This window comes from Manacus candei, unplaced genomic scaffold (genome assembly GCF_025592945.1).
Source record: "Manacus candei isolate 608988 ecotype Guabito, Panama unplaced genomic scaffold, ASM2559294v1 h1tg000071l, whole genome shotgun sequence".
Taxonomy (NCBI): domain Eukaryota; kingdom Metazoa; phylum Chordata; class Aves; order Passeriformes; family Pipridae; genus Manacus; species Manacus candei.
Genome location: NW_026138119.1, coordinates 1,893,832 through 1,911,683, shown reverse-complemented (window position 1 = coordinate 1,911,683; position 17,852 = coordinate 1,893,832). Strand labels below are relative to the sequence as shown.

Here is a 17,852-nt window from a genome sequence, read left to right as displayed (position 1 = left end):
AAGAGAGGAAAGGACTTGTACACCTGTAAGATTTCTGCCAGCACAGCTCCTCATCACGTAAATAATATTGATGCAGGCCCTGTACATGATCAGATTTCCCTACTCGTGGTATGAGCCATAATTGAATAACCTCAAACATTTGATTTTTTTGCCACATCTTCGAGGAATGAAGCCTGAATAACAGAGCTCCCAAGTTGACTGACTTTGATTTATTACAGTCACTGTTACTCCTCCTGGAAACCACAGTCCTCCCTCACCCCCTGAGTGAGGTGTGCTGGGGGACCTGGGCTGATGAGAGGACAAACGTGAGGCTCAAGACTCCAAACTACAGATCAGGGAGCTGGGTTTGCACCCATAACTCACATTCCCACTTTTTCCTGCTTGTTCACTGGTGTATCTGACCCTGACCTGCAGAAGGGCTTTTGTACTTCCACTGATGAGGTGTAGGAAGAGGGAAAATTGCATCACGTCACCATAACACACTTTTGGTTTTGTCCTTTATCACAATTTCGTACCTGTTCTGCACTACACTTGCAGTGAATTGTAGAAGAATCAGAGCACTGTGTCCTCCTGCATCCCTTGCTGTGCAGCCAGGAGCCACTCCCAGTCCCTACCACTTGCTTTGTCTGGGACAGTGGTGAGGAATGGGAATACTGGGAAACCCCAGCAGGTGTGAAGCCACCCTGCCTTCAGCCTCTCCTGCTGTCCCTCCCTGAGCTCTGCTTAACTCACCAACTCACCCTGCTGCACGAAACAGAAACGTGCTCGAATAAATCACCTGCAAGTTAAAAGCAGCCATTAGCCATTAGCAAACACCACAGGCCCACGGGCCAGGGTAATTCAATGTGATATGCTTGGGCATGCAAGGTAATAGGTTCCAGCTGAATACCATGTGATACAATCTCTTCAATGCGGGGTTAAATGAGGCTGAGACAGAGAGCAGATGGATTTATCTGGGTAGTGCTGATGATTTTTTGTGTGTGTGCTTAAGGTGAAGTGAAGGTAAGTAAGGCAGAAATAATCGGAGAGAAAAGCAGGAGCTGGGCTGCTGGGGCAGGGATAGCAGGAGGGACCTCATCCTGCTGGAACAAACCCAGCGAGCAGGAGGATGCTCTCAAGGCACTACAGATGGGAACAGCCAGAGAAAAATAAATACTTTATCAATCTCCCCTTACGGAGGAACAACCAGAGGGCAGAGCGGGACAAGTGAAGCGTGGCTGGGCAGATGTAGACACCTCACTGATGAGGTGCCAGCAGGATTTAGGAGCCCAAACACCATCTCTCATCCACCCAGGACCTCTGCAGCAGGAGAAGGGACCAAATTGGTCCCGTGCCCAGGCACAGCAATGCCCTCCCTCCCCGTGGAGAAAGCTTTTGGAACCCTCACCAAGGCAGGGACATGAGCAGAGCTATTACCTAAAAAATGCAAGGGCTCAGCACATTTGGGCTACACACAAGACTGCAGGGAAGGGGAGTTGAAATTCTGGACTCACTTGCCTCAAATCTTCATTAGATGTTGCTTTATTCTGATTTCTATCCAGAGAGGAATACCAGACCCAGTGTCTGATAAGGAGAAAGATTTCACTGGTATACAATATCCATATCGTGTATGTCATAAATGGAATAATGAGTGCTGTGATATTCTCTGAAAAGAATATATAGAAAAGTGCTATTAAAACCCCAACCTTTCATTTATTGTGTCTGTAGCTAGAGAGGTACCTCAGGATTAACAGATTATCAGTGCATTAGCATTCATGTTCTGGATAAAGTGTCTCTGGCCATTTACATGGGCACAGACTGGTAACTCAAAGGCTCTATGAAATTGGATGCTAAATAATATCCAGAGGAAATTGAATTAGACAGGAGGGAAGAGAAATGTGACTGCCATTAAGTCTCTAAAGAACATTCCTGGTTTATCCCCTCCCCCCTCTCTGAGAATAATATGGCATTCAATTTTCCAATTATATAAATACATGAACACTGGATTACCAGAGGCAGATAATTGAATATTTTGACTATTCTACAAGGGACCCTTCATATCTGAAGTGGGAGATGAATGGGCTGTGCTGCATCAGCCTGTGGATGCTCGGGCTATAAAAACCTCTACGAGATCCAGAGAGTATAAAGATCTCCAGCACAGAGAGAGATCTTATCAGTGTTCAGTATACAATAGTTAATTTATTCCACTGATATCAGGGTAAGTTATACAATAGCAAAACCTGGATAATTTAGGCCACAGATTGTACTACTTGAAAGGTGCAAGGAAAGGCATTCACGGCCGCAGCATTTCCAGTCCGGCTCCTCTGTGACTCTCTTTCCAGGACATCAATCACCAGATGAGAGGAACTGTAAGCTATTTTCCAGTAACACACTGCCAATCACAAGACAAATGTCAGATGTCACAAAAGGAGAAGTAACCATTTTTCAACTTGTGAATGTCTTCAAATATATTACAATGAAAGTGCGAAAAAAAAATGACCCTTTCAGCTTCATTTGTTCTGACAGATGCCAGACCTTGGAGTTTGGCATTTTATCTTCATACTGCAATAATCTTTATGAAACTCAAACAAGGCTGAGGGCAGTGGCATTAGTCTACAATTGTCCTCTTATGTACAATACATAACATTTCAAACAGTCTGGCCGTTGAACTAAAAAAGATCATCTACTTCTATTTTACTGGTGGTACAGGAGAAGATAAAGAGAAGGGACCCCACACCTGAGATTAACACATGCTGGGGATGAGTTATGTGTGGGCTCAGCCCGACTCCTGCATTGCATTGCCATGCTGCTATTGCCACTTGGGAGAAACACATGCTGCTGAAACTGAAACCAGGGAAGAAACTCAAAACACTCCCTGAAGTAAAAACTCACTCAGTGCCACGTGTGCATTTAGTCCATGACATGAAATGGGGGGGCTCCCCCTCACTGACACTGTGCTTCCTGAGTGGACACGTTTCTGGTGCACCAGCACTGGGACATTCTGACCTGGAGCTCAGGGAATGTTCTCCAGTCCAGAGCTCAGTGCCCAGCTTAGAGCTCTGCCATTTCTGACAGGATGGAGAACACTAAAACATAAGCAAAGTCATTAACATTAAAGAGGAGAACAAAGGAGGAAAATCAAACTCAGATGTAGCCATACATAATAGTAATAAAATATGAGACCACAAAGAGTTTCACTGAACAGCCCTGAAGTTCCCAGTTATTCCTGTCCTTATTATATGTGTCCTGTTATTCCAGCCAGTCTCTGTTGTGCTCAGCCCCCCTAAGGAGCATGGGAAGTTATGGTTCATTTCCTGAAAAATAAAAGATTCCTCTGTACAATTCCAGTGGTATAGCCCAGCAGTTCTGACACAATATCCTATTAAACAATATAGATCTAATTTTTACAGACTTACACTGTTATTTAAGGGAAAAGAATTAAGAAAAAGTGCAAAGACACACAAAAATTCTGCTCTAGATGATATTGCAGGTCCCAATAGGGTAACAAACATGCAAATGGCAAAAAATAAACAAACCTAGAACACAGTTAGTTTAGGTTAAAGTCAGTGACAGGACTGGTTTCACTGGAATTTAAACTGCACAGCTTTCTGCAGAAGCAGTACCAAGTCCCTGAAGACAAAACCTCAACTTGATTCACCAAATTTGACTTGAGGAAGTAAATTTTTTTTTCTGTGAATAAGTGTGAGCTTATCAGTTCTGTGGAAGCAAAAGGATAAATAGCTTTAGTTTTTCTTTAAAAAACTAACAGTACTTGTCATGGCAAAGACATGTACAAAGAAGTAGAAGCCAAAATAGGATTTCAGTGTTTTAAGTCTGTCTTTAAAAAATAAGTACATAGACAATGACCAAATCTGCATCGATTCCAGCGTGTACAGTCAAGCCATTGAAAGAAGAGGGTCAAAGCCTGAAGTCTGACCACAAATGTAATTCCAGGTTTCAGTTTTCCAAAGTCTGGTATTTGAGACTGCAGCTCCTTCCTTGGTTTCTGTGACATGTCCTGTGCTCCCAAAGCAATGTAATTCCTTTGACACAAGTGTGCCTCTCCACCAGTGCAGCCAATCCCATGGTGCTGGTTCTCCTCTGGTGTTTTGGTCCTCCCCTTCCTGCCTGGTCTCCACGCACTCAGGAGGAAAGCACAGCGTGTCACGGGAGGGGCACCCACAGAGAGGTCAAGAAACAGCCATTGCCAAGGTCATTATTTGAGAATGGCAGCCTGCAGAAGACTTTTCGAAGACCGTAAATAAAAACCAGCTGAAATAAATAAACAGCTGTGACTCTCAGATGGAGGAATTCAGTGCCTGTGTCTCCCCCAGCAGTTCAGGGACACAGCTGGGAAGGAACTCCCCGTCCTGTCCCGCCTAATTGCGCTGGGTTCTATAATCTGCCAGTTTGGAGGCCGTGGCCGTGCGGCTCAGGAGGGCTGGAGCAGCTGGGCTGAGGTGCAGCCCCTCGGCCTGGCAGGGCCCCCCCGTGCCCCCCCGGCGCTCCGGGACCCCCCAGCCCCACAGCAGGCGCTTCTCGTCCAGGGCAGCCAAGTGGCACTCACAGAACTCAATCAGTGACAGCACCTGCTCGTGCAGAGGGAGGGACTTGTACTTCTTCTGAGCCAGGCAGAAGAAAGCTTCCACAAAGGCCTGCAGACACATTCCTGCAAGGAAAAGGGGGTTCAGAGCGCAGCGTTCCCTGGCATTCTTCAGGTATAATTCCACCTCCTGTTCCGTGTGGCAGCAAGATCAAATGTGTATGTGCTGGGTGTGGACTCTGCAGTCGTCCTAGTTAACACCTTTTCATTTAAATGGCAGCCCTCCAGAATGCTCAGAAAGAGCCAGGTTGTATTTGTATGTCACACACAAGAGCTCACAGAGTGTCTCAGTCAGGGTGAGCCCAGCCTGGGCTATGGACAGTGATATTCCCTGTCACTGAGGCAGTTTACTCAGCCTCAGGAATCCAGAGGCAAACTAGTACAGCAACAACCCATCTTAAGACATTGTACCATTAAACTGCTGTGATATCAGCCTTGATTTCTGCTGCCTCAATTACCAAAACCAAATCAGACACACAGGAACATGCTGAGCACCAAGGAAAACAATCCAGTTGGAGAGAAAAGCAAGTCTATGGCGGCAACTGCATCGAGTCTTTTCAACCCTGTGTTTTCAGAGATGGCCCTAACCCAAAGTTCACAGCAGTGTGCCATTTCAGTCTGCAGCACTGTAAAGATAACCCCATTACCAAGTATCACCTCCTAGAGATGTGAGTTCATTTGAAGTATTACTTCCCCTCTGCACAGGTACGAACCCTTGTGAAGGTGAGGAGGCCAATCTGTTCAGCCAAACCCAGCAATTCCACAACAGTGCTTTTGTTTCAGCTGAATGAAAAACAAACAGCTGAAAGTGTGCAGTGCCAAAAAATGTCTCTGCTATAATAAAACTCTGCCCCTTCACAAACAAAAGTCCCCTGCAGAAGCCACATGCTGCAGAACAGACTCTTCAGGTGTTGTTCCATCACATCTCACTAATAACACATTACCACAGCCAAGGGGAAGAGGGGCTGTGTATTAACACTAATTATTGTATTTAAAACCTCGAAGTAATACCCACTCGAAATCTTAATTAAGAAGCCAGACCCCAATTGGTTGTGCAGAATGGCAGCCACAAGGCACAGTTAGAGCTGCTTTGTGCTTTAACTGGCTCTCCCAGTTTGAACAGACACTTAAGAAGATTATTTTAGGACGAGATATTGAAAGGTTTGGGGTTTTTAACTTAGTGTTGGCTTACTGATGCTGCAGGAAAGGCACCTTTTCAAAATATGACAATTAAATTCTGAAGTATAATTTCTCTCAACCAAGGCTGCAGCTGGGGTCGTTTACAATCTTGGCTGTAAAACAGCCTGCAAAAGAATTGTTGAGTTATCTGAAAGCAGCAGCTGCCAGCTCAGTAATTTTTTTTATCAGTCATGGTGAGCTGCAGGCAGGGAAACCACCTCTGGTAGCACACACACTTTCTCCCCCAGAAGTGACACTCATGTGAAGCATATCATGAAAAAAGTTAGAAGCTGCTGTTTTAGAACAACAGAATTGTGACTGTCATGTTTAGAGCTGGGAGTGGGCCAAACACAAAGCCAACAGGAACAGGTGGGTACTTTGTGTTTTAACACCTAAAAAACATCTGGTTCACTGAGACTGTCACTAAATCTCTTAATTTCTGAAAGCCTGAAGATTCAGTTCCATGCCTACTACTTTTGCTAGTGAAATTTTATCAGCTAACCACAGAAAAGACAGACCCACCCTGAACTGCTAAATGCAAATACTTGTATTTTACACACCTGTGAAGGTGAGGTGACCCTAATCTACCTGAAGTAGTACTGCCCTGAAGGGTAACTGCCACAGAACTAACCATAAGAATTGGCTGTACACGTTCATGCCTCAGGTGCACATGCCTTGTTCCCATTTTATTGAATGTCTGAAGTGTGCTTAAGCTACCAAAATTGGAAAAAATAACCCCAAAATCCAGTATCCATAGTTTTGGAATACAAACCTGTGTTACCTGATTCTTTGTGGTCAATTCCCATGCTGTTCCACCTCCTTGTGATATCAATGTATAGGATATCTACAGCAGCCATTGAAAAATTGCTGTTACTCAGTTTGCAGTTTCTGTTAAAAACAGACAAAATAAAGAAGAGATCCTGATTACATCCAAACTCACAAGTAAGGAAAAATTCTGCAAGGGCAACTGGGAGACTATGTTTGCAGACCCACTGTAACCTGCTCAGTCTAATAACAAACACAGAGCAGATATCAAACAGACCAGTGCTCATTAAGTGCTCGTATCTGAAAGACAACAGGCCCAAACTCGGAATATTTCAATTAAAAATATGACCTGACTGTTACACAGAGATTTCTCCCAGGCTACTGCCAGTACTCTGAGGCTGTAACAGAATGGAATTAATTGGTCCATTGTGAACCACCCCCAAATCTGCACAAGGCAGAGTTTGCACAGTGAAATACTCTTTTATTTGTCTGATTGATTCTGTTTGAAAAGGGGTGGAGGAAAACTTTCAGGCACAGCATTGCTTCTCCATGCCTGAACACAGAAGGGATTTACCCTGGTGGTACTGAATGCCTGGAGAGCAGCAGCAGCCTGGATGGGCTGCTGGGGCTGTGGAGATCTGACCCTCCTGCGTGCGGGTCCGCAGTGCGGTGCTGATCAGAAGATGGAACTGGATGTGTGTCCAGGATTTCCAGATGTCTGGCAGCCTGGCTGCCACTAGTGCACATGCCAAAGATCTGCCCAAAACTTCTAGCCAGAAAAGAAAAACAAAACAAAACAAAAAAACCACCCCAAACCTGGATAACTGAAAAGGCTCTTGCCCTACAAACCTCAGCAGAGCTCCCTTAAAACAGAGAGCAAGATCTGGCCTAGACAGTCCCAACAAATCTCAGGCAGCACCCAAGCAAGGACTAGAATCACATTCAGTGTTTCCCTTTCAGTTATTTTTTTAGGATTAAGAAAATATTGAAGAAGGATAGATTTTGATTAGCCAGAATTTGCGTGGACAGTCTGTGCAAGCATTTGCCCACACACTTGTGCCCACACACAAAATCCTGCTTGTGGAGCATTTTATTCCTGAAAAGTGATACAGCTCACAGAAATGTGACCTTCCTTCTGAAATGAGCAGCAATGACAGCACTTCAGAAAAGGGCCATATAGCTGGTATAGATCCTCTGGGAGGAAATAAACAAAATATCTGCCAATAATAAAAGGTTGAATTTAACATGCATTAAGAAACTGCAAATCCTATTTCGTTGAGATAAGACAATTTATTTGAATATTCTTAAAAGGAAGTGCTGGCATTTATTCTGTGTTCCTGACAAGTGCCAAAATAAGGCTGGATTAAACAACAGAAAATACAGAACTGGATGCAATCCTGTGCTGGTCTGTGGATAGAGCAGATGCCTTCAGTCATTTTCTATATATTGTAATTTGTATAAACCAAATTGTTTATATTCATTCCTGAATGCTAAATGCATCTGCATAGAAACAGGATCTGTGTTTTAAGAGTACATCTGCTGCTGCTGCTCATTTCTTTTGTCATAGTCAATCAAAGACAGAAAATGAGATATTTGGACCATGACTCGAACAGATATACCCATAAAAAACAACAAAAAAACCATCCTAAGTAAAAAGAATGTGAAAGAAATAAATTGAGTTCCTTGTCACTGCATGGTGCAATTTCACAATGCAAATCCTTCGTGCACAGTGCATCAGGAACTGGCATTTGGGAATCCTCCCCGCGGGCTGGGGCGCACGGCTGTGCCCCCACAGCCGCCACAATCACATCAAGTGACCCAATTTCAGTTGTCACTGTCTCACAATGGTATTTCTCCGATTTACTGGGAACGTGACATGTTGACGAAGGCTGCAAATTGTACCTGCTCAAGTATCACTGATCTGCTGTCAAATAAAGGCCCCACTCCCCACCAGACAGGGATTCATAGGTCAGGTATTTCAGGAGCTCGGAATGACAAAAATGTATCTATTTTACAATAAAACAGGCAGTGTTAGAAGGCATCACAAAACCTATGGGGCACCAGTACTAGGGCCAGCTTTCATCCAACCAACCTTATAAAGGTCCGGAAACCCGTCGGCCCCAGCTTGGTCGTGCCTTTGACCCCCAGGAAGCGGATGAACAGCGCGGCCACCCTGTCCACGAGCCGCAGGTAACTGAACTGCTTGGCGTACTTGGGGAACACCTGCTTGAGGCACAGGGAGGGCAGGCCGGCCTCGGGGCTCCGGGGACCGTCCGGCTCCGGCCGCTCGGCCGGCACCGCATCCGGCAGCGACTCGCTCGGTTCCGGCACGTGCTCCAAGCGCGGACACCTGCGGCACAGGATCACAGAGGGGCTTGGGTTGGCAGGGACCAAAGCTCATCCCATTCCACCCACCTCCCACTGGAGCAGGCTGCTCATGGTGCTCGTGGTACCCGTGGTACTCGTGCCACCGAGTCACCGCTGCACGGGTGGGACCCTCACACTGCGGGTCACAAAGCACCCGCTCTGCTCACAATATTATAATGTTGCAGAACAATATTGCTACAAAATTTTAAACTAATGCCACTTCTTTTGTATCCACACTTACATTCACTGATGTTGAATGTCTATAAACGTGATCGCTTTTGAGACAAAAGTCTAAAAAATCTTTAAAAACAAATAGCAAATCTTGGGCAGTGCTTTGATAAAGTCCCTCTTTGCTGCAGATAGCAAAGTAGAAAAATGATGTTATTTTTGTCATTAGCTGAGTGAAGCTTAAAGTAACAAGTTCTTAGTTTTGTTCCTGCTCACGTAAGATCGGATGGTGGTTTCACTGCCATCAAACACCTGCCAAAAGAGTGAGAGGATGTACAGCCAAGACACAACAAGCACGCAGGCTTCTATTTTTAATCTTAAAAGGTCTGTTCGTGAATCTAAAAATTCAAATCTTCAGCCAGTTGAACCAGACCTTGACCAAATGTGAAACCTTGTCCTCAGCAGGAGAGAGGGTTGTGCTGTTTGGAACATAATCTCGTTTTAATGACGCCTGGAAGCCCCGAACCATTTCTCATTCTAAATTCAACAGCGTTTTGGATTGTACATTATTCATTCACTGTTAATGTATTTAGTTAAAAAATATAAAGCTTTACTTTAAAAGGCACAGAGCTGAGGAAATTTCATTTTTTATAGAAAACACTAAAGAGACTGTTAAAGGCATCAGCTTCAGAGGAATGAATCCTGGCCCCAGCGCTGCCTGGCCATGGAGTGAGGCTGGAGCCTTCTCCATCCCCCCTACTCATTGAAACAGGACTTGTGGAACAACAGCTCCTCATCTGCAAACCTGTGCTTTCTTCACAAATCTGTACCTGAAACACCTCTTAAATTCATATTTCTTATTAGAAAAGTATCAGTAGCTTTTTTGTGTGCTACTGCAAGTCTCATTCCTTTCCACTTATACATTGGGAAAGTCTGTAAAATATTTAAATCAGAACAAGAAAACTTAATTTAGTCTTCACTGCCAAATCTTGTATTTCCATTCAGTGAAAAAAAAAAAAAGAATATACTTCTTCATTTGCTTTTGAGGGTTACTGCTTTTATAAAGTTTAATGATTTGTTTTCATTCTTTAGCCTCCTCCTCCAAGATTTCCTTACGTTTCCTTTTCTAATGCACTAGAGCTTAATTAATATGACCATATAATTTGAATTCAAGTGAAAGGTGTATTTTACACTTTTATTGAAACTCAGACTTTTCAAAGCAAACCTGCACAGGAGCTTGTCCACACCTGCATTATGAACTGATACACAGACTTGCCTGTTCTGCACACTCACCTTCACTGACTTACACTGATTATATTCAGGTACAATTCTCCACTGCTACCACAGGCACTACCTCAATGCAAGTTTATTCTCTGTATTATTCAATTGGTATGCCCCCACCTCGATGTGGTCTCAACACAACTAATGAAGACAAACTGCCTGGGTAGGTACAGCCAGGCACAGTGTCTATAAATACAGAATTTTCCTGTGATCTGCATGTCTTTGTAAGGAATCAGTGCACAGCCTTTTTTTTTGCCCCAGCCCTTAGACAAATTACACTCCTTGCAATGCACCATTACGTTTTCCCCTGCATTTCACTGCCATCTGCCATCCCCACACCATACGGGTGAGGGCGATGACAGAACTCCCCAAGGGTCACGCAGTCAAAGACCAGCGTGAGCTCTTTCCTCAGAGCAGAGCAGAAGAGATGAAAAAAGAAAAAGGAGGGGAAAAAAAGCACAGAGAAGGAGAGATTGTGTGAAGAGTGCAAGAGGAAGGAGCCACAAAGAGCAGATATACAGCTCCAAGTCCAGCAACAGTGAAAATGTGAGGGGGATCTTCATCTCCGTGTCTACCTTTAACTCATTATCAACTGGAAAATACAGAAGTACACATTTTTGTGATCTTAACCTGTCATAGAATCACAGAATGGTTTGGGATGGAAGGGACCTTAAAGACCATCCAGTCCCACCCCTTGCCACAGGCAGGGACACTTTCCAGTAGCCCAGGTTGTTCCAGCCCCGTCCAGCCTGGCCTTGGACACTTCCAGGGATGGGGCAGCCACAGCTTCTCTGGGCAACCTGTCCCTGGAGAAGTCCTGCAATGGGGTTGTGGAGGAGGGACCAGAAACTCCCCAGCTCCAGAGAGAGAATCCTGCCCGGGTTCCCTCCATTAGCTCCTCTCTCACGGAATTCCCAACAGGCAAGGGGAGGAGAAGGAAGCTGAGCCCCACACTTTAAAGCTGCTCGTTAGAATTAATTGTTTTGACTGACATAGCTGAGTCAGGCAAATGAATGAAAGGTCAAATATAAGGTAATGCTTCTGTTGCCACCCAGAAAAAAGCAAAGCTTAATTTACATACTAATGTCTGACCTCAATACATTAATTTCTCTAATTCTGCAGCTTATGACAGATCTTTCTTTAGAAATGATCAACTGTGGAGAAAATATTAACTGCAGCTTTAAAAAAAAAAAATTAAATTTTAATAAAGCTTGTGGAAATGACATCTAAGACTACTTATACATGATTACTAATTTATTAATGTTTCCGCCATCTATGTTTTATCCTTTTCATTCTGGCCAGCCTTAATCTTTATGCAAATACAAGTTGCTAAGGGACAAACAAATTTGCAACTACTAATTAAGGGCTTCAAAATTCACAGCATTTTGTATACTTGCACATAAAATTTCACTCTCAAATTCTCAGTCAGCTGGGGTAAGAATCACAATATTAATATTTCTAAGAATGCTCACTTGCTATATTTTACATTTAGGGCATTGCTAGAAGTATAAATTAAGCAATTTCAGTATCAGCTTACAACTGCTTACCTAATAAAAGAAAATATTATGTTCTGGATTCTGAAGCTATAATTATTCCCTCAGCTGAGCCTCTATTCTCCAAGCAAGGACTATGTTAACATAGTTAAAAGCAAAGAATATTTTGCATGACAAATCTATCTATCCACCCATTTATCACCACAGAATATGGACCTCCCAAGGAACAGATCTGTGTTAGTACCTGGAGCGTGTAGCTACAAAATGTTTGTGTTCTCATTCACAGAAATAAATCATTTAGGAAACCAAGGCAAAGCCTGAGCAGTGTCTCTGCATTATCAGCCATTCATGAATTTGCTTTTATGAACTAATCCCATTACTTTTATTAACACAGACTTCCAGCACTCCCAGGATGTCATAGCAAGAACAGTTTCATGGTTTGCCTGCACGTTGTGTGAGTAATCAGCTTTTGTTTTGTTCCGGCCACTGGTGAAGTGTCATTTGAAGAAACTGAATATTCATCCCCTCTTCGCCCTCTGGCAAAGTAAAAAAACATCAATAGCACAAGTATTTCCTCCTTTCAAAATAATAACACAGTTGTACAAAGATAAAAGTATTAAAACAATGTTAAACCCACAGAGTAAGAGATTTTTGACGTTATGTTAGAAAAATTATTGCTCTTACATAGAGTTATTCAACACTTGGAGAATGCTTTGAGGCAGGCAAAGCAAGCCCAGTGAAGAGTCCATATTTCAAAGAGCAGAATCCATCAGATTAAACATAAGGATTGATAATCACCATGTTGTTGGCAGACAACAAACTTCTGATCATACCAAATACATTTTGAAAACACAGCAGCTGTTCTGTCTCTGGGAAGCACAAAGTGCTGAAAGCAGAATTTCAATCTCTCTCTCTGAGAGAAAAGGACCCATATCTCACTTGGAGAAATAAATTGGGTAAATCTCTTCCCTTAGATTTAATGTTATTGTGAGCACGACCAGTCGAACTTCCCTTGCAGCTTCCAGGTCTGGAACGGTGTTCACTGCGGAAGGGAGAGTTGGCAAAGGCATTTTAGGTGAATCCATGGATCAATTAAAAATGTATTCCATAGCTTTGGCATTTGCTTAACAAGACCAAAACAATTCATCAGACTCCTGGAAAAGTTAAACCCCTGCAGCCTGTCAGAGCCATCACAGCAGCTCTCACCCGCAGCGTCCGCCCCTTCCAGGCTTCCCATTCCTGTCCCAGGAGTGTTATTTCCTTGCCATAGCCATCAGTTCCCTTTTGGAGAGGGATGGTTCACTGCCTCTTCAGATTGATGGATTTATTATAAAAATAAACACTTCTCATTAAAGATTAAATGGCTTTTGGCAGAAAACAGACGAGTGGAAGTTTGCAGCCTTCGCACGGTGTTAATGAGCCTTTCCAAGATGCAGGAACTTGGCGTGGATCCTGATCTGCTCCACACCGAGGACACAAAGCCATGGATGAGAACATTACTGACAATTCCATTTCATATGCAGAGAAGACTGGAGCTCTGGTTTGAGAGATTTCTGTAGCCTTCCCTAACACGTAGTTTAAATCATTAAAGAAGAAATGCATCTGAGGAATCTCAGGTGCTGAAAAAAACCCCAGCTATTTCCTAATTATTAATTGAGTTTACTTTACTTCCAACATTAAGAATAATGGTGATAGCAGTCTGTATTAGCTACATATTTATTACTTTTAATGTAACAGAAGCAGTGAATGCTTATGCTATTACCTGTCAGCTGTGAGTGCTGCAGAAAATATGGCATTACTGTAATGAAATAATGGATAAGCAATGCATATCCTGCACCCAAAGACTTCATTCCACTGTAGCAAAAAATTATAATAGAACAAAGATCATTAAATATAGTCCCTGATACTTTATTTTTTGTGGAGGGAGCTGTTATTATTCCTAGTAGATTTATTTGTGTTCACTATTTGCTTTCAAGGTACTTATGTGCCTCATTATTTCTCCAGAGTTTCTTTTGTTACTTTAAAAAAATGTTTCTGTAAAATAATAATACAGGATAGTGCAAAGGCAAACCAGTTTTAAAGCCTGGGAATACACTGAAATTAGACCACCAAGTGTCTTACCAGAGAACAGAAAAAGAACTAAAACCCCAGGATATTTCTTCCCATGTGGAAATTATTCTTAGAAAGCACTTGTGCTTATGCTGGGACAGAAAAGGAGCTTTATCCTGTCATCCAACGGAGCAGAAAGCAGCAGTGCAATTGCATTTTATCAGCCTTAATCCTCCTATTAAAGCAGGTGAACTCTCATACACAAAATAACACTCCTGATGATTACACTGCTATTAAGTCATGTGGCTTTATGCTTTCATTTTGTGGCAACTGGGTGCTAGGCAGTTTTATTGCTTTCTCAGTTTTTCAGAGACTAGAGACCAATTACTACTTAAAAATAAGCCAATCATCTCTCTTGCTAAAAGATGACTAGCAGCAGAAGTTAAATTATAGAGAACATCACTGCCCCCAATACATTAATTTCTGTCACTCTGTCACTGTAAAAATTTACAGCAGATATAATCTCTTTGAAGGGGGATCAAGTCATAGAAAGTACAAGCCTAGTTTTAAATAGAATTTTAATTTTAATGAAAGCTTCAGGGAATGATGTTTATGCTGCTTATCTTTCATACCTGGTGATTAAGTTAATTTATACTTAATGGAAGAGGATATTTCTAATCCCCAGACAGGCTCAACATCTGTCTGTGACTATGTTTTTGGAAGCCTTAAGCTGCTTGTGATTGATGTAATAAAACCAGGATCCTGCAGAACTGACACCTGAAGGATATCTGTAAGAGGGAAAATGTTATTTTTCTGCTCAATGCCTCCGCATAAGCCGAGCCAAAATCCCAAGCACTTAATTCTGCTGTCCCTTAAAAACCTGCTTTGCACTCCCTCACCATTATTCGAGTATAAACAGGGGAATAAGCAAACAGCTCTCAAATGTGTTTATGGCTGAATATTCATACTCATTATGTGCAGTACCTGAGAGCACTAACTTTCTGATGGCCTGAAGCTAATGAGAATAATAAAGCTCCTGCAAAAATCAGTGAAATAAACCCCATTTTTTGTTAATTTTTCATTCCATGCCTATTTAAGACAAAATGTTAGCAAAAATAAATGCTTGCATTTACCCTATAATTACAACAGGGGAAAAAAAAAGTATTGAAAAGCAGTAAACATCTTGCCAGGAAAAGATATAATTTTCAATTTTGTCCCAAGAAATCACAGTATTCATGTTGAAGAAAAAAAAAATTGGTATTTCCAGCTGTCATGTATATCCACGTTATTTTAAATTCTAATTCTGAGAAGGCATCTGCACATAAGAACTTTCCATTGGTATTCAGGGATATAATCCACGCATGAGCATTCATTTATTCCATTTCCCTGTTATCTGTTGAACACTGGGAAGTGGCCCAGGAGCCCCACTCCAAGGAGGGATTTGGTTCTTTAACAGTGAGGTGATGCACCTTAGTCTGCCCTTGGCTGATCGATTGGTTCTTACACCTTCCAGGCTGCAGGAAATCTGATTGTTTTAAATCAATTTGTTCAGGGGTTGTGCCACCCCTGAGAGAACACAAAGCACACCCTGAGACTCCACAGTCACACAGGGAACTGGGAGATGGAACTGAAACCAAGACAAAGTATTCCAGGCTCCTCCCACAGCTTTTATGCAAAACTATCACAGTTGGTCACAGTTTTAGTGACATATAAACACAGGGATTGTAAAGATGGCAAGGAGGCAGGTAAGAAATAAGACATTTTTATACTATATACATGTAGCCATGCTGTATATACAGACATAAATGCACACTATATACACTATATTTTCTCTTTACAGTATGTACTTGGACACTTATGCTATGAAAACTATCTGGTGGGAAGCAGTTTAGTATGGGAGAGATCACAGAAAATTAGAAGTTACTGGAGTTTATACACCGACTGGAAAAATTAATTTAAAGGCAGAGTTGCTTCTGCACAGCACAAACACACTTGAGAAGGTAAAAGGGGAAAATGTCAAATTAAATAAACATATATCCTTCATTTTAGACAAGGCAATTAAGGTAATACCCAAAAATCAAATTTAATTCAAGAAGCATTTAACTGCAGGTTAATAATGGAAACTGTGCACATACAAAAGCCAGGGAAAAGCTCTGTAGTGAAGAGTGCAGCTGAATCACTACTCCTGCAGTAAAATACCACCCAAAAACTAGATTATGTTAACAAGCCAGGGGGTACATAGAGGTGAAGATGATTTTGCTGATAGAAGGAACTCAGCTCAAATGATTAACATATTAAAGTGTCAGGAAAAAACAGTCTGCACTCCAGCCTAACTATTAATCACCTCCCCTGTATGAACACGGAAATTCAGTGAACCCCTTTGGACAGGGAAGGTACAGGCAGATGTTGCCTCTGCCCCAGACTTTAGGAGAGAGAAAAGAAGTGGTTTTAACTTCAAACCACAGCAGCTTTCTTGTGTTGACAAATAAAGAAGAAATTATAGGGGGGGTGGAAGGAGATGATATTTAAGGTGCCTTCCAATCCAGAGCATTCTATGATAAAATGTACTGCACTTTCAGAACTGGTGGATGTTTGGTCACTGAGGGCAAAACAACCTGAGCCAAGTGCTGGAAATTATCTGAAAATTAAGCTAATGTTCAACACAAACCCACTAACCCTTTTCAGGCTGAGGAGATGTCAGCCTTGAAGGCTACATACAAGAAGCCCTGAATGGTGGAAGTAACATCTAAGAACATCAAGGACTTCTCTACAATATTATTTTTGCAAGCAGAGGTTATAGGAAAAGGTGAATGGCCTTAACTACCACAGTAATTTCACCCTCCCAAAGGTGCAGATAGCTGACTCCACCAAACACTTCAATAAGCACCTAATTACTTGATGAGTAAGGTCAAAACTGCTATTGTTTTACATCCAATGCAACTTGAGCAAATCTCTGACCACATTTAATCTGCATTCTCAGTGGCTGCAGCTGAGGCTTCCCACCAGCAACGCCTGGATACAGCACACATCTGTATGCAGCACAGCTCCCGGGCTGGCTTTGAACTATTGCTGACTTTATGGTTTAAAAAACAAAACAAAGCAGCACAAAAGCAGGTTCCTTTGTTAGAATTCAGCCAGAGCAGGTGCAGACACCAAAGGAGCTGCAGGATCCACGCGGGCAGTTCGGGAAGGAGGCAGTTCAGGGAAGTCAAAGGGCTCCTCCTGCCCCAGTCAGTGCTGCTGGGACAGTGCTGAGGGACACAAACCACATCCAAATCTGCCTCGAGCCACATTCTGTTACCATCAAGACTCACTTACAATCTCTAATCAAATAACTGAATATAAGATATATTTAGACCCACTGCCTGACATTGATGCCATGTGGAAGGACACTAAGCTGCCACCCCACTTTCCTGACCTTTTTCTTTTTGGGCAAACCTCAAAGATTTCAGGAACTCTTGTGGCTGCACTACAAAGACTAGAGGAAAGTGACATATTTTTCCTTTTTTCTGTATTTTATCACAAAGGTTTTCTTTTTATTTAAGAATCATTGTAATAGGAAAAAAAAGGCAAAAAAGCTTCTTAATGATCAACTTAAAATGTAATATGGTGTGAATGTCTAAGAGATGTAACTGCTCCAGCATGTTTTGATACATTCAAATGTTTGGAAAGTTCAGATTTTATGGAGATATTTGTGACAGGTCACATTCCTCAATTTATCTCCAGTGCTTCCTCTATCACTCACGAGAGATTTTAAAGAGCAAAAAGAAAAGGGATGTCGATAAAGAAGTAATTAGATTAGCTGCATCCCAAAACATTGTGATTCAAGTCTAATTGGACAAACTAGTCTCCATTCCCAATTTGATAACACAAACCCAGAGCTGGGCTCACCCCTGAGCCGGGGGCACTGAGCACACCAATTACTGCTCAAGCACACGACAGGTTTGGGCCAATTAATTCCACACTGC

At 42.4% G+C, this 17,852-nt stretch overlaps 1 protein-coding gene across 5 annotated transcripts in view; it reads right to left on the bottom strand.

The window, feature by feature from the left end:
• Positions 1-1,139: 1,139 nt before the first annotated feature.
• TTLL11 (tubulin tyrosine ligase like 11) overlaps positions 1,140-17,852 on the bottom strand; it is a 39,114-nt gene continuing 22,401 nt past the window's right edge. For 2 of the 5 annotated variants that reach the window (XM_051807514.1, XM_051807519.1), the window contains 3 exons: positions 8,619-8,876; positions 6,534-6,649; positions 4,004-4,648 (listed from right to left, as the gene is read on the bottom strand). In XM_051807514.1, the coding sequence (XP_051663474.1) occupies positions 4,359-4,648; positions 6,534-6,649; positions 8,619-8,876 (664 nt within the window). In that variant the 3' untranslated portion in view covers positions 4,004-4,358. Of the gene's footprint in view, positions 4,649-6,533; positions 6,650-8,618; positions 8,877-17,852 lie in introns of all 5 variants that reach the window. The other 3 variants (XM_051807515.1, XM_051807518.1, XM_051807517.1) reach the window with 3 other exon arrangements.